The sequence below is a fragment of the Hyla sarda genome, chromosome 6 (genome assembly GCF_029499605.1).
Source record: "Hyla sarda isolate aHylSar1 chromosome 6, aHylSar1.hap1, whole genome shotgun sequence".
NCBI lineage: Eukaryota > Metazoa > Chordata > Amphibia > Anura > Hylidae > Hyla > Hyla sarda.
This window is the reverse complement of record NC_079194.1, coordinates 222,074,571-222,096,937: the sequence shown is the minus strand read 5'-3', so window position 1 is coordinate 222,096,937 and position 22,367 is coordinate 222,074,571. Positions and strand designations below refer to the sequence as shown.

Genomic DNA, 22,367 nt, shown 5'->3' with positions numbered 1-22,367 from the left:
GCAACTAAAGATGGCCATACACATATGATAACTTTTGGTCAGATGCCCATCAGCTGTCTCTCCTGATAACCCCCCCCCCCCCCTATACACATGATGAGGGTTCATGTGTTTGGACTCAAGGGGGGATAAACAGATTGCAGACTTCTACGACAGCGACTTATCTCCACAAGAACAAGATCTAAAATTTTACATGCCCAAACCCTCTCTCCCCTGGTACCATCTATCTGGGAGGACCATGAAGGCCACATACACATTAGATGGTTATTCAGTCTCCCTAAGTTCTGCAAACACATGATTAATATGTATGGGTGGTGGGTGTCTTTAGGCTAGGGCTACACAGTGATTTCAGCTAAATCTATTCAGGACAGATATTATTGTTATTTATTATTTTTATTTATTTATATAGCACCATTGGTTCCAGATATCTGGTGTGGGTAGCATGTAGAATGCAATGTGACCATATTCACTTTCATTAGTTAAGATGCTGAAGCAGTGGGTAAGTAGTCGTCAGCAAAAAAAACGAGTGATGGCGAAATCCACTCTCAGATAGTAATATGGAATAAAAAATTTTATTAAGCTACATACAACGCGTTTCGAGGCAGCAGTGCCTCTTCATCAGGTATAAAAGCTTGCAAGCTTTTATGCCTGATGTAGAGGCACTGCTACCTCGAAATACATTATATGTAGCTTAATAAAGAAGTATTTTATTCCATATTACTTTCTGAGAGTGGATTGCGCCATCACCCGTTTTTTGCTGATGACTACTTACCCATTGGAATCTTCGGCTGAGGACCTCCTCCCTTCCAACACCGGGAAGGCTGAACCACATATCTCTACTCACGCTTTCATAAGTGTTGTGTCTGCTACACAATCCAATCAGGTGAGCAAACTGTCTTGTAGAAATCCCTTGCCATCTATGTCTTCCTTCACTTGCACCTACGATATTATTCCATGAGGAGCTCTGCCCACCTTTTCTTTCGTTTAAGTTTGTTGCAGTAGCAGGACGTGGCAATATTTAGCCATAAAATGCAGACAAAATAGCTGTGTGGGCCTAGCCCAAAGGGCAGGGTGATACATTAGGATCTTTGTTCTCAGTGCTATAGTAAAATGTGTTATTATTATGTCATGTGGTTGCATGGTCTTTAAATTGCACTCATTCAATGATTCATAATTACAGCATGTATTAACGTGCTAGAAACACTAGAAAATGAGCGCATAACGATCCAAGTATATGTTTATAAAAATCTATTTTATTAGACAATTATGCTACAAAAAATATACATTCAAAAACACATAAAAGAAATGCACAGTAATATGGTGCTGGAGGAACCGACTAATAGGAGACTACTCACTAAGCATACAGCTAAATAGCTGAAGTAAGTTTAATGAATGTATATTACAAGGACCATAGTGGTTACTATACTTTAAACAAAGGTAAGGTGACACACTACAATAGATACATGTATATAAATAATAATGGTTGAAGCCTTGAGCGAAACGTTGGGGGTTGGAGGCACGCACGCTTACTCTTTCCCACTGTGGTAATGATACTGTGTTTTGTCAGTGTACTTTTATTTACATTTGAGTTCCTTTTTTCGGACATCTGTGATTTGCACATCTTTTGCACTGTGTCACCTTACCTTTGTTTACAGGATCGCAACCATTATGATTTATATACATGTAACTCTTGTACTGTGTCACCTTACCTTTGTTTAAAGAACAGGGTGGGCCATTTATACGGATACCCCTTAATAAAATGAGAATGGTTGGTGATATTAACTTCCTATTTGTGGCACATTAGTATATGTGAGGGGGGAAACTTATCAAGATAGGTGGTGGCCATTGCGGCCATTTTGAAGGTGGCCATTTTGAATCCAACTTTTGTTTTTTCAATAGGAAGAGGGTCATGTGACATGTCAAACTTTTTGGGAATTTCACAAGAAAAACAATGATGTACTTGGTTTTAATGTAACTTTATTCTTTCATGAGTTATTTACAAGTTTCTGACCACTTATAAAATGTGTTCAATGTGCTGCCCATTGTGTTGGATTGTCAATGCAACCCTCTTCTCCCACTCTTCACACACTGATAGCAACACCACAGGAGAAATGCCAGCACAGGCTTCCAGTATCCGTAGTTTCAGGTGCTGCAGAATGGGCAAGACAAAAATTGGAACAGGACCCTCAGTTTACGCAGAAGATTTTGGGATGAGGCAAACTTTTATGTGAAGGGTTAAGTTAACAAACAAAACCATCGCTATTGGTCTGACACTAACCCACATTGGATAGATGCCTCCAAGACTGTTGGAACACAAAAATTGATGATATGGTGTGGTATATGGGGTACAAAGATAGCGTGGCCATTCTTCATCAATGGAAACCTCAAGGTCACTAGATATGCAAAATTGCTACATGATGATCTGTTTCCCTATTTATGCACTGAAGCTGGCACATTCCCTGAGTTTTTCCAGCAAGATGGTGCACCACCACATTATGGGTGTCAGGTCCGAGCATTCCTAGATGAACAGTTTCCTGGAAAGTGGATTGGTCTCTCGATATGACCCCCTTAGACTTTTATCTTTGGGGTCATCTGAAGGCAATTGTCTATGCTGTGAAGATACCAGATGGGCAGCACCTGAAACTACAGGTACTGGAAGCCTGTGCTAGCATTTCTCCTGCAGTGTTGCTATCAGTGTGTGAAGAGTGGGAGAAGAGGGTTGCATTGACAATCCAACACAATAGGTAGCACATTGAACACATTTTATAAGTTGTCAGAAACTTGTAAATAACTCATGAAAGAATAAAGTTACGTTAAAACCAATCACATCATTGTTTTTCTTGTGAAATTCCCAATAAGTTTGATGTGTCACATGACCCTCTTTCTATTGAAAAAACAAAAGTTGGATTCAAAATGGGCAACTTCAAAATGTCCGCCATGGTAACCACCCATCTTGAAAAGTTTCCCCCTTCACATATACTAATGTGCCACAAACAGGAAGTTAATATCACCAACCATTCCAATTTTATTAAGGTGTATCCATATATTGGCCCACCCTGTATAGTAACCATTATGGTCCTTATAATTAGAGATGAGCGAATCAAAGCTGACAAACCCGAATTTGCACGAATCGCTTCATTAAACTCCATTTCCTGTGGTCCAGGCTCCAGGGCATCTAAAATGGCGGATCCACATGTCAGTACATTGGGCAAGGAACGCTGGGAAGGCAAGGTGGGAAGGGAAGTAGGCGGGATGACCCTGAATCACATGCAGGATGCAGCCTATCAGCAGCCAGTCACCCCTGTGCCACAGCCCTATATATTCGGCAGCCAGTTTTGTGGCTCGTCATATCATTCATTACACAGCATACAGATAGGACAGACATCGCTGCGTGTATGTGTTACACCAAAAAACTTGTTCCAGCAGCATTTCACATCCTAGTCACATCAGCGTTCTGGTTGACAGAGAGCAGTGTTTTTTTTCACTGAAAAGAATTTTTACTGCAACCATTAACCTCCCAGTTACTTTCTTCAGAATTGTATTACAGAGAGGGGCAGATAGCTGTGTGTTGCCTCATACATTTCAACAAGCTGCCTAAACTTCATAAACCTTAGCAGAGGAGGCAGGAAGAATTTTTCAGCACAATTCTGTGTCTTTGTTCAACAACAACTCATCTGCTGGTTATACTAGTCTGTAGACTGTATATTACCCAGCAGTCCATTCCTAATAGTCTTTGACAGAGTGAAATTTTGTGTTTAGTACACAGCTTTTTTTGTGCTGCAGCTGTTGTGTTCTGCTGGTGTTGTGCAAAAATAAGTTTTTTTTAAGAGTACTGTCCCGCATTTTTCTGCCCTCAGAAGTGCATACCACATATGTACATATAAGTAGTGTACTATTTTGTACCTGTTAATCTGTCAAGGGCCTACATACTGTGAAAGGACAGCCAAAAGTAATCACCGGCTGGTGTTTTACTCTAATAAGTTTATTAAGCGTACAGTAGCACATTTTTCTGCCCTCATAAGTGCATACCACATACATACATCTAAGTAGTGTACTATTTAAAATCTGCTAATCTGTGAAGGGCCTAGATACTGTGAAAGGCCAGGCAAAAGTACACACCTGCTGCTGTTCTAGACAAGTGTATTGTACTTCCCTCATATACGCACTAAGTATGTAAGGCAGAGAAGTGCCGGGACATGCAGAGAGGAGTGGCAAAGGCCTAAATTCATCAGGCAGAGGTCGCAGCAGACTAGGAGCAAGTGGCAGCAGGAGTCGCAGCGAGAGGCCTGAGCTCCCGGTATCAGCTAGTGGTCGTATCTCGACCAGCAACCCTTCTGCCGTCATTGATTGGTTAAAACGGTCATCCACTTAATCACAAGTGACATCTGATACCCCCAGTCAACAGTCGGTGGGTTCCTCAGACATAACCCTCAATTGGCATGGCCTGGAAACAATCTTTGTCCTCCCATAGCCTCTGTCCTTTGCTGTTAACTCCCCTACAGAAGTATCTTTTGCTGTGGGTTCAGCTCCACTATTCACTGAGGACGATCTAATAGAGGACAGTCAGCAGCTACTGCCCAGCCAAGAAGTGGAGGAGACATCCGCCACTTCCTCTGCTAGGCCGGCAAGTAGTGATGAGGTCCAAGGGTTCAAGGTCCTGAAGCAGACACTGTTGAGGAACCTGAGAAGGACATCAGTGACGTGCAGACACTTGTTGATGATGATGAAGCCGATCGCAATTGAGAGGCTTTATCATCATCAGGAGAAGAGAGTTGCAGGTTGCCCGTGAGGCAGCAGGTGAGCCAGCAAGGTGGTAGCATGGTTGGCAGAAGTGGAAATTCTGGAGCCAAACGTGCCCAAGGGAGACCACCTGCTTTGCGGCAGCCTACCTTCCCGGGAGGTAGGGGAACAGGGGTTCCTGGAGACGGTGGCAGTAGCAGTCAATTAGTGCAGACTGGAGCTGAAAAAATCAGCTACTCGGCGGTGTGGCAGTTTTTCATCAAGCATCCGGAGGAGGTTCATAGCCACATGCTATAAAATAGCCACATGCAAGATATGTCGACAGATGGAGAAGTGTGGCCAGGGTCCCAATGTTGGCACCACGGCCCTGCGTCAACATATGCTTCGCCACCATAAAGCGGCCTGGGAGAACCGTGGCTCCGATGTAGTGGTCCAGCCTGCTGCATAATTCAGTGGCACGCCACTCCCTCTTTCAGCCAGCCAAGGCTCCACCACCTCAGCCGAAGGGAGCTGTGTGTCATATCCCCCTTCTGTCGCTCCAGATGCTCCTGCTCTACCTACTTTTAGTCAGCCATTCTGCCAACAATCCATCGGCGAAGCCTTATCCAAGAGACAACAGTATGCGCCCACTCATCCAACGATGCAGAAGCTGAATGTGCTCTTGTCCAAGTTGCTGGTGCTGCAGTCCCTCCCTTTTCAAGTGGTGGACTCTGCACCTTTCAGAGAACTGATGGCTTGTGCCGAGCCGAGGTGGAGAGTGCAGAGCCGTCATTTCTTTGCGAAGAAGGCAGTACCAGCCCTGCACAATTTTGTGGAAGAGAAGTTGGTCCAGTCCTTGAGCCTGTTGGTGTGTACCAAAGTGCACGGCAGCGCCAACATCTGGAGCTGTAACTATGGTCAGGGACCATACATGTCCTTTACGGCTCACTGGGTGAATGAGGTTCCTGCACAGCCACCACACCAACTTGGAAAGGTCACAACGCTTCCTCCTCCACGCTCTCAGGCTGTTGGTCCAGTGACAGTGTGGATCTCCGCCTCCTCATCCTCCACAATGTCCTCAGCCGCCACTGCCCAGACAACTCTGTGGCCCTTCAGCATACCATGTGTGCAGGGCACGGCGGTGTCACGCTGTTCTTCACATGGTTTGCCTTGGCGAAAAGAGTCACACAGGAGAGGAACTGCTAAAAGTCATTTGTAAAGAAATTGGAGCATGGCTTACTCCATGAAAACTGGAAATGGGAACCATGGTGACTGACAACGGGAAGAACGTCTTGCATGTGCTGCAACTAGGAAGGCTGAGACATGCACCCTGCATGCCAAATGTGTTCAATCTGGTTGTGAAGCAGTTCCTGAAGTGTTCCCCCATTTGCAAGACATCCTAACAATGGAAAGGAAACTTTGCATGCACTTCAGCCACTCGTACTCCGCAAAGCACACCCTCCTTGAGCTGCAGCGTCAGAACGGTATCCCCCAACACAGTCTGATTTGTGACGTTGTCACACTTTGGAATTCCACCCTCCATATACTGGACCAACTGTATGAACAGAGAAAAGCCGTCACCGATTTCTTGATGATCCAAGCGGATAGGGGTACTCCCCTGTGTAACATCAATGTGAACCAGTGGCAGCTCATACGTGACACCTGCCGTTTGCTCTAGTCCTTTGAGGAAGCCACATTATTAGTAAGTCACCAGAATTACGGGATAAATTACGTCATTCAACTGCTTAATTTCTTACAACACGTGTTGGAAACAATGCCTGGTCAGGGCACTGGAGACGTGGCATCTACATCTCACGCCCACATGAGCCCTGTGGGGGCTGAACTGGAGGAGGAGGAGGAGAAGGGGGTGGGGCACAGTGGAGTACAGTTTAGGTTTTACCAAATGGGTGGTTTTTCTAGTAATCTGACAGGAGAGGAGGAGCAGGAGCAGCCAGAGGAGCTAGAGGGTTATGAGGAAGGCGAGACTGAGAACCCAGACACACCATGGCAGTATGCAGTGGAGATGGAGGTAGGGAGTCCCTCCAAGTAACTTGCACAAATAGCACGATGCATGCTCACTTGCTTGCATAGTGACAGATGAATTGTCCCCATTGTCGGTGCCATTGTACATTCTCTCGCAGGTATAAATCGGGGGGCCCCTGCGCTCACCTTCCACTGCCATGGCGGCCTGGGAGGGGTAGGGTGGGGTGGCAGGAGCAGTACCAGCTCCATCAGCATCAGCCTGAGTCTACAGTCACTGATGAGTATCTTTTTTCATCCGCATAGTGAAGCAACTCATCAGCAGCAGGTACACCAGGAGCAGGACCTGAACCAGCAGGTGGTGGCAATCCTTGACATGCCCATGCCAACACACCTTGAAGATCCACTGGACTTCTCGGCAGCCAAACTTGATTTATGGCCAAAACTAGCAGAGTTTGCCCTGGAAAAGCTGTCCTGCCCAGCCAGTAGTGTGCCATCAGAGCGGGTGTTTAGTGCTACGAGGGCCATAGTCACCCCAAGGAGAACTTGTCTGTCGACGAAAAATGTGGAGAGACTGACCTTTGAGCAGATGAATCATTTAGCCATTATATGATCTCCTCTTACTGATGCCACCTCCAGGCTCTGTCATTGTGCTGCCATGTGACATGTGACTCCTTGTTAGATTTGGTCCTTTGAACCCACATGCTGGGGCCCGGGACACTAAAACATGGGAGTTAAAAGTTAATTTTCAAAATCCTTAATTTCAATTTAAAAATCTTAAATTTCTATTTAAAATTCTTAAATTTCAATGGTCTCCTCATGCTGCTGCCAACTCCAGGCTGTGTCATTCAGACACTATATGGTCTCCTCATGCTTCAGCCAACTCCAGGCTTTGTCATTCAGCCACTATATGGTCTCCTCATGCTTCTGCCAACTCCAGGCTGTGCCATTCAGCCAATATATGGTCTCCTCATGCTTCAGCCAACTCCAGGCTGTGTCATTCAGCCACTATATGGTCTCCTCATGCTTCTTCCAACTCCAGGCTGTTCCATTCAGCCAATATATGGTCTCCTCATGCTTCTGCCAACTCCAGGCTGTGCCATTGAATTTAAATGTCAAAATTCATCTTTTATTCTTATACTATAGACAGGAGAAAACATAAGACAGAGCTTCCCATTGGGCAGTATGTTTGGTACTGTTGATATTACAGGTGAGTAGTGTTAAAACCCACTGGCCTTATTAGGTTGTGTTTTGCACATAGCAACCTTAAGAGCGTTTAAACATATTGGGATAACGGTGCAGCCTTACGTAATTTTCGAGTGGATCCTCTGCACACTTGATGGGTAATCGCTCATATGTAGCAGTGGAAAAAATATCTGGGTGGTCGGCACCAGCAGTTTTGCTTGTACAAACTTCAGAATAGACTTGTTAATAATCCAAATATTCCTTTATTTGACTTGTCAGACACATTTTAAGGTTTCAAACCTCTTTTTCAATGACCACAGCAGTCATACACACATACATTACAGGGTGTTATATATACATAGAAATGGGCGCCAGAATCAGAAGCGTATCTGAAAGGGTGTCATAGATGTGTGCTGTAGTAGCGCTACTAGCTGATGTGTGTCAATAAACCTGTCACCAAATCTCTTTGTGGTTCATTCATAAAAAAATCATCAATTAATACATTTCTAAAAACGATCTTGAAAACATTTTGATCTTTGTATAAAACTTTCCATAGAAGCTAGCTCGAAAGTGTGGCTTGGAAAGACTGATATAGGTCATACGCTGTGAGTGGGAATATTTTTCACAGTTTGTCATATTCCTGTTTGCGCCCATATAGACATCTGGAGCAGGGCCGTTTCCCTGAACTGGGGGTCTGCAACGCTGCAACTAAGCACAATGTATAGCTTTCTAGCAGTATTGGGTAAACTGCTATTTAAGGGGGTGTCTTCCTCAACTGAGGGAGTGCAGCGCTGCGGAACAGCGTGGTATGTAAATCATAAATAGTTTTACACTTGTGACATTAGTAGTATTGCACTGGTGGTGTTACAGCCAATATTAATCGGTATCATGCGCATATGTAGAAGGGGTTGTGAGCGGAGTGCTCCTCTGGACATGATCATTAATAATAAGTAATTGATATTAGAAGTAGAGTTCTTTTTTCACAGTTTGTCATGATCGCCAGTATAGACAGCTGGTGCAGGGCTGTTTTCCCAAAACTGGGGGACTGCAGCGCTGCAACTCAGCGCAATATGTAGCATTCTAGTAGTATTGAGTAGACTGCTATTGAAGGAGTGTATTCCTTAGTAGGGGAACTGTAAGGTAACTCAGTAAGGAAACAACGAGGTGTGTAGATCCTAAATAGTGTTACGTTTATGATATAAGAAGTATTGTGATGGTGATATTACAGCCTACGGTATATCATTCGGTATCCTGTGCATGTATAGAAGGGGTTGTGAGATATTCCACTATTCTGCTTTTTAGACAGTTTCATGTGCATATATGGATGATTGTGAGAAGAGCGCTTTCCTGGACAGATCTTTATTAGTAAATCATTAGTGATATTGCACTTATGGTATTGATACTATTATTATTGCATGTTTGATGTTTATAACCGATATTAATCGATATCATGCGCATATATAGGAGGTTGTGAAAGAGCGTTCCCCTGGGCAGGGGGATTTACAGAACTGTCCGTATTGGATTTATTATGAGGCGTATATTGTTTTAACTGGTTTGGAGGAATATGTGAATAGCTAAAAATGTTTTAGTAAAAGTGTTAATATTGATTACAAAATATATATAACAAGGCGATGTTCCGTGCCTACTTCTTATAGTATGGTGGCATGTTCTATTTCGTGCCTACTTATTAAAGTATGTTTTTGTTTAAAAATGGGTTACTAGGTGCATTGCTATTGAAAAAGAGGTAGATGAGTACCTCGAAATGCGTCTAGCCTCTATCACCTGTAACCTAGTATTGGCAAACCCGACAATCTTTACCACCATTCACCGGATTGCAAGAAATTAACCGGCGCACGCTTCTGGGGTTGTACGCATCCCGCCTGCCAGCGGACATCTCCTCGGCAAAAACCTTTTTCCGGCAACCAGGCTCCAGGACATTGCTGGTAAGAGGGACAGTGTGCCAAATCCCCAAATCCACTCAAAACTTTCCCTGTGCCGCTGGGGTGGAGTGGTCCACATTTGAGGGGCCTCCAGCTCTGCAGAACACAGCCTTGTGCATCTACAGGATTACAATTTAGAGACTATCTATATCCCACTCACCAATCTCTATCCCTGCGCCGCCAGGGTAGAGTAGAATACACACAAGGAAATCCCAGCGCCGCAGAGCGCATTGATTTTAACCCCTTACAAACACGCTACCGCATGCAGTATCCTGACAGAGACATTGCTACTCAGACTATTTGTAATCAACCATACAAGGCACGATCTCCATGCATACATCTATAAGCGATACAGACTATTTGCCACACTGGGATACCAGCACTTTTTTACCCAGAATATTACATGTCAATTTAATTTAATTGTATGACTATTTTATACATTCACTAGCTTGCTTATTGTGGTGAGTCCGATGTAAGGGCCCTACAAAGGACACCACAAGCACTATCATTGTAATAATAAATAGTTTTAAATGAATTCACTGGATCTACATCATTTTTTACACATATTTTATATACACCCATTTATTGGTGATAATCAAGCCCAGATTTGAGGAAAGTGTACCCCCACTTTATACAACTCCAGGCTGTGCCATTCAGCCAATATATCGTCTCTTCATGCAGCCAACACCTCCATGCTGTGTCATTCAGCCACTATATGGTCTCCTTATACTGCTGCCACCTTCAGGCTCTGTCATTGTGCCGCTCTGTGGCAGTGATTCTAAAAGTGATGCCTGTAATCTGCATGTCATACTGAATAACAGTATTATTTCACTCCATATGCGTGTTAGAACAAAGCAAAGTGTTCTACACCCCTATTGAAATTGACGTTTTTAAATATAGATTTACCGCAAATAAATTTGGATCAAAAAAATTTTTTTGAAAAATTCTGCGAATCGGCCAAATCAATTTTTTCAATTTGCTCATCTCTACTTATAATTTACATTGATTAAACTTACTTCAGCTATTTAGCTGTATGCTTAGTGCATAGTCTCCTATTAGTCGGTTCCTCCAGCACAATGTTACTGTGCATTTCTTTTATATGTTTTTAAATGTATATCTTTTGGAGCATATTTGTCTAATATGAAATAGATTTTTATAAATGATATACTTGGATCGTTATGCGCTCAATTTCTAGTGTTTCTAATTCAAATTTATAGTGTAAATCTTACATATTTGGATCTATGTGTCTTATGTATTTATGTGCGTCAGATCTAAAAGTGATCAGATAATATTGTCATGTACAGTACCTGTGGGGTGGACTCTCAGAATCAGTTCCACTGGTGGGCCCTCAGATCTTCAGCTTTTAGGGGATAATACCTCTGTTTAGCCAAGGTACTGTAAGCATGATGCTGGAAAAGCCACTTGTACAGAAACACTGCACAGACTTCCAAGGTTCAGTCAAAGGTATTCTTTATTCCAAGCATGGACAATGCATTTTGAGGAAGAAGTATTCTTATCTTTTTTACTAAGACACCTTACATTGGCACATTAAGTGTCTTCAGTCCCATAGTACTGACATTGTGTGCCATTGTCCAGGCCTTGTACATGTGACTCTACATTGTTTATGTCCCCTTACTCAGATTACCCTATCTAGTAAATACCCAAAATTCTAGACCTATTTCATTTCTCTTTTCTCCTGCAGAGAAGGCAAGGTAAATCTACCATTCACTTTGCTATAAATGTTTTACATTGTGTAGGAACATTTGTTAGATTCTTGTAGAGATAGAAAAGCTCTTTAAAGAAAATGTAATCAATAGAGAACTTCCCGGCCTTGACCAAAGAGAGATTTAAGACAGAGATATGCTGCTTTCCATGAGGCCACTATGCAGAAAGCTGGCATGAAATCCTTGTAGTGCTGGAGATAAGAAAAATGATGATGTACCAGGTAGCGGATACTGTACAATCAATTGCTTGTTAAATAATATTTGGAATGATGAACTTGCCTAAAGGTATAATGCATTCCATATCATTCAATGTTCATTCTTATCATATTCTATACCCAGTCAATGTTAGTGATTCAGAAACCTAGTAGTTATTGTCTTTATAATCCAAAACTATAAAGACAGAGGAATTCACAATGCTCCATCTTCTATCTTCAGCTAATGCTCCTATTTACTTACAGTTCAGAAATAGATAAGTGCTGCAAAAAGGAATCGTATGTTGTCATTCTTCAGGCCACATACCAATAGAACATAGTCCAAATTATACAATTTTTATGACACACAAAAGTGAGATAGATCTCGACATATATCTGCCATTAACTGCCATTCGGGTCATTGTGGGTGCAGTCCTTACCAATGAGGACTATGCAGCAGATGTGCATCCCATCAATGGAAACCCAACTCAGGTCACAAGGCTGATTCTGATCTGCCAGTTGATAGATCTTTTTATTTTACTTTTATGGAGCTGTGAGCCTGTGATCCTGAATGACAACCCACAGTCACACAATGAGCCATAGTCCTAAGTCTCTATATGCCATAAGCATTACTGTATCCACAGCATCATACACTTTCCCTCTGCTTTCTTTGGTGGCACCATCAGGGCTCAAGTCCTGCAGGGATGCATGGGAACTGAGTTCCTGCACTTTTTCCACATCAGGAACACAGTTCCTATTAGCAGGATTCCTGCAGGACCAGCTCTTGAGTGGAAATCTTCAGTGAAATCCCACACTTTTTTTCCCCAGGACTTGTCCCCTGGGCACCACAATGGCTTCAGGAGTTACTTCTCAGCAGCCTCTTCTTCGGACCCTCACCACTGGCAGGGGGATGCTTGCACACCATGTGGCTTCTGCCACTTCTCAAAATGATGCCTTTCCACACCTTTTATAGTGGCTCTTCCTTCTCTGTTAAGTGGGTGATGAACTAGTCTAATCAATGCTCACTTCATGAACAGAGGTAGCACCTTCCAATGTGCCTTGGAGTGTCAGTACTGCTCATCTATTTAGTGAAGTCGGGCAGTAAGGAGCTGAAGCGCCTTCTAGATATAACAGTTGCAGAAGTGCTAAACAAGCAAAAAAGGTGTGGGAGCATAGCCTCATGCACTTCCCTTGCCTCCCCACGCCTTACAGTAACAAGGTGTCCAGAGTATAGATCTTTTGCCACCATGTTGCTAAACAACAGAAGTACTGCAGGAATTCACAATAAGATATTTATAATACAGTACAAAGAATGTAGTGCACAACATAACCTTGTCTACAACCTGTCAAGTCAGTATCCACATAGCATCTAACACAGCTTACATCTAACTTAGCTTTTTGTAAGGAAGACACCTGACATTTCTTGCAGAGTTCATTGTTACCCCGCTTCACCCCCCCCCCTTACAGATGAATGAAGAAATGAAGGGACAAGACGGCACTCACCATACAGTAGGATACTTTAATCTTCAGTGCAAACAAACAACACAGGTCAGGGAGTCAGGCAGATAGTGGGAGACTCATCGGGACAACCGTTACATGGTAATGACGCACTTCGTCTATCTGATGCTCCAAGCAACGGCTAGAGGAAGTGCGTCATCATGCACAAAACCGTTGTCCCGATGCGTCTCCCGATATTTGCCTGACTCCCTGACCTGTCCCTGACCTGTGTTGTTTGTTTTGCACTGAAGATAAAAGTATCCTCCTGTATGGTGAGTGCCGCCTTGTCCCTTTATTTCTTCATTCATCTGTACTGCCACTCTCTAGACTGAGCACCACCTCGAGCAGGACAGTTGCATTTCCAGTGCGGCATTCTCCGTATCCTACTCTATGGTGAGTGCCGTCTTGTCCCTTCATTTTTTCATTCGCAAATCCATATATAAATCATTTCCCCTCTTGTTTTTAGCGGTTGAGGCAAAGTCTGATCCAGACAAAATACAATAAAGACAGGACCTTGTCAGACAGCATCGGTAAAGTACATTCATGTACTAGAAGATAATGGTTGCTTGAAAGTGCAGCGAATTAACTGTAAGTGAAACATGTTAAGCTGATTCAACAGAGCAGTGATGCGTGTGAAAGAATTCAGGATACATCAATAATTAGATTCTGTGGAGGTTGAATCCCACTTCAGAGACTTCGGAATCTTCCGTTTTCCACTTCAGCTCCACTTAATAATACACAGGATTTGTTCTACCAATGATATACTTTTTCACAGCTATTAAATTATTTAATATGCATCCTGTGGATTCTTCCAGCACTGTTAATAGTCTTCAGCAACTATGACAACACAATGAACTCTTCAGATATTAATTTAACTGGGAAATCTATTATAAATGGCAATGGTCAGGTTTGTATGTAATGGAATGAAGCCCAGGTAGGCACTATAGGGCTCATGGAGTGAGGGGGACCATTTTAGTCTTGTCGCCATTTGAGAGGCTGCACAGGGGTGAGAAGAGAATCAACTGTTGTAGATATTGAGAAGTGTGGTTGTGTCATGCATCTGCTAAAAGGCTGTGTGCACCATTGATAGTGGTAGAGATAGCGACCCCCAAAGTCTTCCAAACATTTACTTTCTATATTAGTCCTCGGTGGGTCATTAGTCAGTTGTTTTACATGTGAATGTGGGACTTAGAATGTCCTGCTAGTTCCTCTGGCCCAGTGAACAATGATCCAGCATTGGGTCCTAGATACCTTTTTCCCCCCTCTCTTAAAATTAGTGTAAGGTGTTGTTTGCCCTAGTATCTTGGCAGTTATGATATATCCATTGTGTAATGGCAAACAAGGTGAAAGCCAGCTCACCCCGCCCCGGACAGTAGAGCACGGATCCAGGTGCTGGACGGCACCAGCCAATAGCAAGGAAATGAAGGAGATCGGATCCAGCTCAGTGCAGGTAAAATCAGGTTTAATCCATAGGACAAGGAAGGAACAAGTAACACGTTTCAAGCGCTAAGAGCGCCTATAGCGCTTGAAACGCGTTACTTGTTCCTTCCTTGTCCTATGGATTAAACCTGATTTTACCTGCACTGAGCTGGATCTGATCTCCTTCAATCCATTGTGTAATAGATCATTTTATAGTGAACTAGCTGAGTACCTGAAGTTGCCCGGTTTTTTCCTACCTAATCCTTGTTGGGAAGGAAAATCAACAAAGGAGGAAGCTTTTGACTTCATATCCCATCCTAATATATTGTTGTCATATCCCGTCCTCCTATCCCGACCTCCTATCCCGACCTCCTATCCCGACTTCCTATCCCGTCCTCCTATCCCGTCCTCCTATCCCATCCTCCTATCCCGTCCTCCTAACCCGTCCTCATATCTCGTCCTCGTATCTCGTCTTCGTATCCCGTCCTCGTATCCCATTCTCGTATCCCGTCCTCCTATCCCGTCCTCCTATCCCGACCTCCTATCCAGACCTCCTATCCCGTCCTCCTATCCCGACCTCCTATCCCGACCTGCTATCCCGACCTCTTTTCCCATCCTCCTATCTCGACCTCCTATAAGAATTTCAACTTATCTCCAACACTGGTAAGGATCTAAGATTGTAAAACTTCAGTAAAGCTTATGCCCATGGGAAAAAATATCTGTGCATTACCATGAATATCCTGGTATCATATACATTATAAATAAAAACATTGGTGGGCTGGGTTGATGATTTGTTTCTTATTTTAAATTTACAATTTTGCAGCTGTCATAAAACTCTATATACTTTTTATCTGGTATATAGCCTTGAGGTCTTCTAAACTAGGTAAAGTAAGCATTTGGGAAATTAGATTAAGTGAGAATGGAGTTTATATGGGAAAAGGGTTCTTATTGACAACATTGTTCTTCACTAATTTATACAATAGGGGCCATCTCATTTTCTTTTTGATATTGCAAAGTACACTGGCCCAGGTTTACTATTGCAAACATCCCCCAAAACATTTTTGTGCTAATAACTGGCGTATGCGACTTTGCTTCATTTATGGCGAGTTTTACACACTTATTTTTTTACAGTTTTCCACAGGGTACGACAAAGGGGCATGGCTTTGACAAAAGGGGGCAATGGCCTATACAGTATGTGTCAAAAAATTCTGAACTACACCAACTAAAATTTTAAATAAACGTAAATCAGGCAATCTGTAGGTGTATCAGGTTTATTAGACACTTTGATAAATCTGCCACATTTCTAAATTTGCTTTGTTAAACTAATGAGACCGTTTTAGCTAAAGAGGTTATCTAGGATTGAAAAGAGTTCAATTCTATGAAAAACAACACCACACCTGTCGGTTGAGTGTGATATTGCAACTTTGATCCTTTCACTTCAGTGGAACTAAACTGTAATATCACACACAACCTGAGGATAGAGGTGGTGCGGTTTTTCTAATCCTGGATAACCCCTTTAATCTGGGCCACTGTATCTATAATATTCCATGTATTATATAACTTTGGTGAATATAGGATGAATAGCTTTGACTCATCACGATCTTTTGTTCCTCTTATTCTAGACGTTTCTGTGAGCTTGCTGTCTCTTTTGGTAACAGCCTGTGGACTTGCCCTCTTTGGTGTATCACTTTTTGTTTCATGGAAACTTTGCTGGATTCCTTGGAGAGAACGTGGCTTCAAAGGAATTAAAGAACATGAGCATTTGAACTATACTGACAGTGACACGAATGAGCATGACTACAGCGATAACTATCTGGGCCAGCCCCCTCTATTTCCAGAGTCATCCATGAAGATCAGCCATACGTCCCCCGATATTCCATTGGAAGCCAAGACTGCCAACAAGGAAAACTGTGTTCACAATGTGCGGATGCATCGGCAAATCACGGAACCAACCTCTTCTGCCAGGTCAGTGTCCACAACTTTTTTTTCTTTCTTTTAATTGCTAGTTTAATGCCTTAGAAAATATCACTATTATTGTTCACACATATGTACAGTGCTGCTTGAAAGTATGTGATCCTTTCCAAATTTTCTGTATTTCTGCATAAATCAAACCTAAAATTACATTAAATTATCATATATTGGATATCTGTGGGTAGCAAAAGTATGTGAACCTTTGGTATCAGTGTCTGGAATGACCTATTTGTGCAGCAATAACTGTGTCCAAACCTTTCCAGTAATCGTTGATTGCATGTAATAGTCCCCTATGGTGACTAAAAAAATGTGTTAAAAAAAAAAGAAAAAGTAAAAAACCAAAAGAGTTTATGCGACTTAACCCCTCCCCTTTTCCCATGAAAAAATATGTAAACAAAAATAAACATATGTGGTATTTCCACATGCGTAAATTTCCAAACTATAAAGATATAATATTAATTAAATCACATGGTCAATGGCGTATACGTAAAAAAATACCAAAATCAAAAATTGCATATTTTTGGTCATTTTGTATAACCTAAAAAAAAAAATGTATAAAAGCGATCAAAAAGGCCCATTAAAACAAAAATTGTACCAATAAAAACTACAGATTACGGCACAAAAAATTAGCTCTTACATATCCACGTATACTGAAAAATAAAAAGTTATAGGGGTCAGAAGAGGACAATTTTAAATGTACTAATTTTCGTGCACAAAGTTAAAAATTTTTAACAGAAGTAAAACAAAATTAAACCTCAATGAGTTGGGTATCTTTTTAATCGTATGGACCTGCAGAATAAAGATAAGGTGTAATTTTTACCAAATAGTGCACTGCGTAGAAACAAGAAAGTCGCTCAAAATTCCAAAATGGCCGGGTTTTTATTTTTTTTTTAAATTTTCTCCCACAATTAATTTTTTTTGTTTTGCCGTAGATTTTGTGGTAAAATGATTGACTTCATTCCAAAGTAAAATTGGTAGCGCATAAAACAAGCCCTCATATAGGTCTGTTGGTTGAAAATTAAAAGCGTATGATTTTTAGAATGTGAGGAGGAAAAAAACGAAAGTGCAAAAATGGAAAAACCCTCCGTCTTTAAGGGGTTAAAATTTGCTGGTTTATTTAGACTTCATTGTTTCATCAATGATAGCAAGCTGTCCTGGCCCAGATTCAGCCAAAAATGACCATGTTTCACAGATGGTATGAGGTTTTTATGCTGGAACAAAGTGTTTTACTTTCTCCAAACATAACACTTCTCATTTAAAACCAAGAAGCTCTATTTTGGTCTCCTCCATTTGCAAAATATTGTTCCAATAGCTCTCTGGCTTGTCCATGTAAGCTTTAGCGAACTGCAGACAGGCAGCAATGTTTTCAAATTTTTTGCCATGCACCTTATTGTTGTTCATGTTCCTATTGATGGTTAAATGAACATAAGCTAATGTGAGAAATGCCTTTAGTTATTTAGAGCTTACATTGGATTTCTTTATGGCCTTGCAGATTATTATCCTCCTTGCTCTTGGTGTGATCTTGGTTGATCAACTACTTGTAAGGAGGGTGATAAAGACTTTGTATGAGGGTAATATCTGCTTTCCTCCATTTATACACAGTAGATCTGTTTGTGGATTGGTGGAGTCCCAACATTTTAAAGATGGTTTTGTAACCTTTTCCAGTCTGGTGAGCAATAATATGATATTGTGGTGGCCCAGTACAGGAGTTGTTACCCCGTACCGTTGCTGTCCTGTCAGGCAGCCTCCCTGCAGTGTCCCCTGGGCTCTCTTATACCTGTCCTCTTATGTAAATATTGTTTACCATGTGTTGTGCTGTACAATGCATAAAGTGTTGTTACTTTAAGGATGTTAACATGTGATCATCAGTTGTCATGCGGTTGTAACCCAGGAGGTATCAGTGACCATGGGACCTAAGTGTGACCTATGGGACCCCACCAGAATCTCCCCCATATAAGCCCTGGGTGGAGCCTCTGCTCGCTCTCTTCTTTTATGCTTCCTGCTGAGTTGCAGTACATTAGAGTCCTAGAGTGTGTCTGGAGTCATAGGAGGCCTCAAGTCAGTCCTGCAGCCACAAGCTGCAAGTCTACAAGTAAGCTAAAGTCATAATTTAGTCAGTTTCAAGTCAAGTCAGTCAATGTCATTTATTATCAAGTCAGAGTGGCCTGCACTAAATTGTCTAAATCTACTGCAATTCCCAGCAAGCCCTTAACCTGTTCAGGACCCAGGGCGTAATTTTACGCCCCGGCGCCCTGGTACTTAAGGATCCAGGGCGTAAACTTACGCCCTGGCGTTTTCCGATCCCTGCCGCGCGCCGGGCAGAGATCGGAAGCGGCTGCCTGCTGAAATCCTTCAGCAGGCATCCAGGGCAAACGCCGAGAGGGGCCATGTAGGCCCCCCATGTCGGCGATCGTGAGGGAAATCACCCCTGCGATCTGCGGCGATACCGGGCTGATCGGGTCTCTGGGACCCGACCGCCTGGTAATTTTGCATAATCCCGGCTGTCACAGACAGCCAGGACCATGCTGGAGTATAGGAGCGAGGTGGCAAGCCTGCCACCTCCTCTGATCCCCTGCGATTCTTCGTTAGTTAACCGACCAATCGCAAGGGGGGGGGCGGTTACTTCCTCCCGCCCTACCCGGCCCCTGGAAGTCCGGAGACGACGGGAGGAAGACCGGAGGACGCGGCGGGGGACGGGGGAGTGCTGGGGCCCGGCCCCGGTACTTACCTCGTCCCTGAAGACCCGTATCCTGGCGGCGGAGACGGCGGCGGCGACAGGTGAGTTCCTCTCCAGCCGCGGTCGGGCCCTTTACAGCAATGCACGTCGCCGTAAAGCGACATGCATTGCTATAATGGGACCCTGTATACTACAACTCCCAGCATGCCCAGAAAGCCCTTGCCGTCTGGGCATGCTGGGAGTTGCAGTTTTGCAACATCTGGAGGACCACAGTTTGGAGACCACTGTGCCCTTCCAGATGTTGCAAAACTACACATCCTCAGCATGCCCTTACTGTCCAGGCATGCTGGGAGTTGTAGTTCTGTAACATCTGGCCCTTCAGATGTTGCAGAACTACAACTCCCAGCATGCCTGGACAGTTTTGGCATACTGGGAGTTGTGGTTTTGCAACATCTGGAAGGGCACAGATTGGGAACCACTGTATTAGTGGTCTGCAAACTGTAGTCCTCCAGATGTTGCAAAACTACAACTCCAAGCATGCTGGGAGTTGTAGTTCGGCAACATCTGGCTCTAAAGATGCTGCCAAACTACTACTTCCAGCATGCCTGAGAATGTTTGGGAGTAGTGGTTTTGCAACAACTGGAGGCACACTGGTTGGGAAACATTGTATGTTTCCTAACTCAGTGTTTCCCAACCCGTGCGCCTCCAGCTGTTGCAAAACTACAACTACCAGCATGCACTGATAGACTGTACATGCTGGGAGTTGTAGTTTTGCAACAGCTGGAGGTTACCCCCCTGTGAATGTACAGGGTACATTCACATGGGCAGGAGGCTTACAGTGAGTATGACGCTGCAGGTTTGCGATGCAGCAATTTTTGCGCAGCAGCTCAAACTCGCAGCGGGAAACTCGCTGTAATCCCCCGCCCGTGTGACTGCACCCTAAAAACACTACACTACACTAACACAAAATAAAATGAAAAGTAAAAAACACTACATATACACATACCCCTACAGAGCCCCCCTCCCCTCCCCAATAAAAATGAAAAACGTCTCGTACGGCACTGTTTCCACAATGGAGCCTCCAGCCGTCCAAGCATGCTGGAAGTTTTGCAACAGCTGGAGGCACCCTGTTTGGGAATCACTAGTGTAGAATATCCCTATGTCCACCATTATGCAAATCCCTAATTCAGGCCTCAAATGCGCATGGCGCTCTCACTTCGGAGCCCTGTCGTATTTCAAGGCAACAGTTTAGGGCCACATATGGGGTTTCGCCGTACTCGGGAGAAATTGCCTAACAAATTTTGGGGGTCTTTTTCTCCTTTCACCCCTTATGAAAAGGTGAAGTTGGGGTCTACAACAGCATGTTAGTGTAAAAAAATAAATTTTTTACACTAACATGCTGGTGTTGCCCTATACTTTTCATTTTGACAAGAGGTAAAAGGGAAAAAAGCCCCCCAAAATTTGTAATGCAATTTCTCCCTACTACGGTGATACCCCATATGTGGGCACAAAGTGCTCTGGGGGCGCACAACAAGGCCCAGAAGGGAGAGTGCACCATGTACATTTGAGGTGATTTGCACAGGGGTGGCTGATTGTTACAGCGGTTTTGACAAATGCAAAAAAAACAAAAACACATGTGACCCCATTTCGGAAACTACACCCCTCACGGAATGTAATGAGGGGTGCAGTGAGAATTTACACCCCACTGGTGTCTGACAGAGCTTTGGAACAATAGGCTGTGCAAATAAAAATTGTTGTACAGTCCACTGTTCCAAAGATCTGACAGACACGTAACAAAGAATAAAGTGAGCCATAATAACCCACAGGGGTTTCACAACTTTTGCATACGTAAAAAAAAATTTTGTTCACTAAAATGTGTGTTTCCCCCCCAAATTTCACATTTTTGCAAGGGTTAATAGCAGAAAATACCCCCCAAAATTTGTAACCCCATCTCTTCTGAGTATGGAGGTACCCCATAAGTTGACCTGAAGTGCACTACGGGCGAACTACAATGCTCAGAAGAGAAGGAGTCATATTTGGCTTTTTGAATGCAAATTTTGAGGAACATAACAAGGGGTATAGTTTCCAAAATAGTATGCCATGTGGGGGTTATTTTGCTGTCCTGGCACCATAGGGGCTTCCTAAATGCAACATGCCCCCAAGCAAAATTTGCATTCAAAAAGCCAAATATGACTCCTTCTCTTCTGAGCATTGTAGTTCGCCCGTAGTGCACTTCAGGTCAACTTATGGGGTACCTCCATACTCAGAAGAGATGGGGTTACAAATTTTGGGGGGTATTTTCTGCTATTAACCCTTGCAAAAATGTGAAATTTGGGGGGGAAACACACATTTTAGTGAACAAAATTTTTTTTTACGTATGCAAAAGTTGTGAAACCCCTGTGGGTTATTATGGCTCACTTTATTCTTTGTTACGTTCCTCAAGGGGTCTAGTTTCCAAAATAGTATGCCATGTGGGGGTTATTTTGCTGTCCTGGCACCATAGGGGCTTCCTAAATGCGACATGCCCCCAAGCAAAATTTGCATTCAAAAAGCCAAATACGACTCCTTCTCTTCTGAGCATTGTAGTTCGCCCGTAGTGCACTTCAGGTCAACTTATGGGGTACCTCCATACTCAGAAGAGATGGGGTTACAAATTTTGGGGGGTATTTTCTGCTATTAACCCTTGCCAAAATGTGAAATTTGGGGGGGAAACACACATTTTAGTGAACAAAATTTTTTTTTACGTAAGCAAAAGTTGTGAAACCCCTGTGGGTTATTATGGCTCACTTTATTCTTTGTTACATTCCTCAAGGGGTCTAGTTTCCAAAATAGTATGCCATGTGGGGGTTATTTTGCTGTCCTGGCACCATAGGGGCTTCCTAAATGCGACATGCCCCCGAGCAAAATTTGCATTCAAAAAGCCAAATACGACTCCTTCTCTTCTGAGCATTGTAGTTCGCCCATAGTGCACTTCAGGTCAACTTATGGGGTACCTCCATACTCAGAAGAGATGGGGTTACAAATTTTGGGGGGTATTTTCTGCTATTAACCCTTGCAAAAATGTGAA

The 22,367-nt window shown here is 43.1% G+C and overlaps 1 protein-coding gene across 2 annotated transcripts in view; it reads left to right on the top strand.

Annotated features, from left to right (window-relative positions):
* The window catches only part of SYT9 (synaptotagmin 9), a 289,127-nt gene that overhangs the window by 63,676 nt on the left and 203,084 nt on the right, over nt 1-22,367 (top strand). For both annotated transcript variants that reach the window (XR_008845234.1, XM_056526597.1), the window contains exon 2: nt 16,275-16,617. Coding sequence is in view for 1 of the 2 variants with exons in the window: in XM_056526597.1 (XP_056382572.1) it covers nt 16,275-16,617 (343 nt within the window). In the remaining variant the exon portion in view is untranslated. The remainder of the gene's footprint in view (nt 1-16,274; nt 16,618-22,367) is intronic.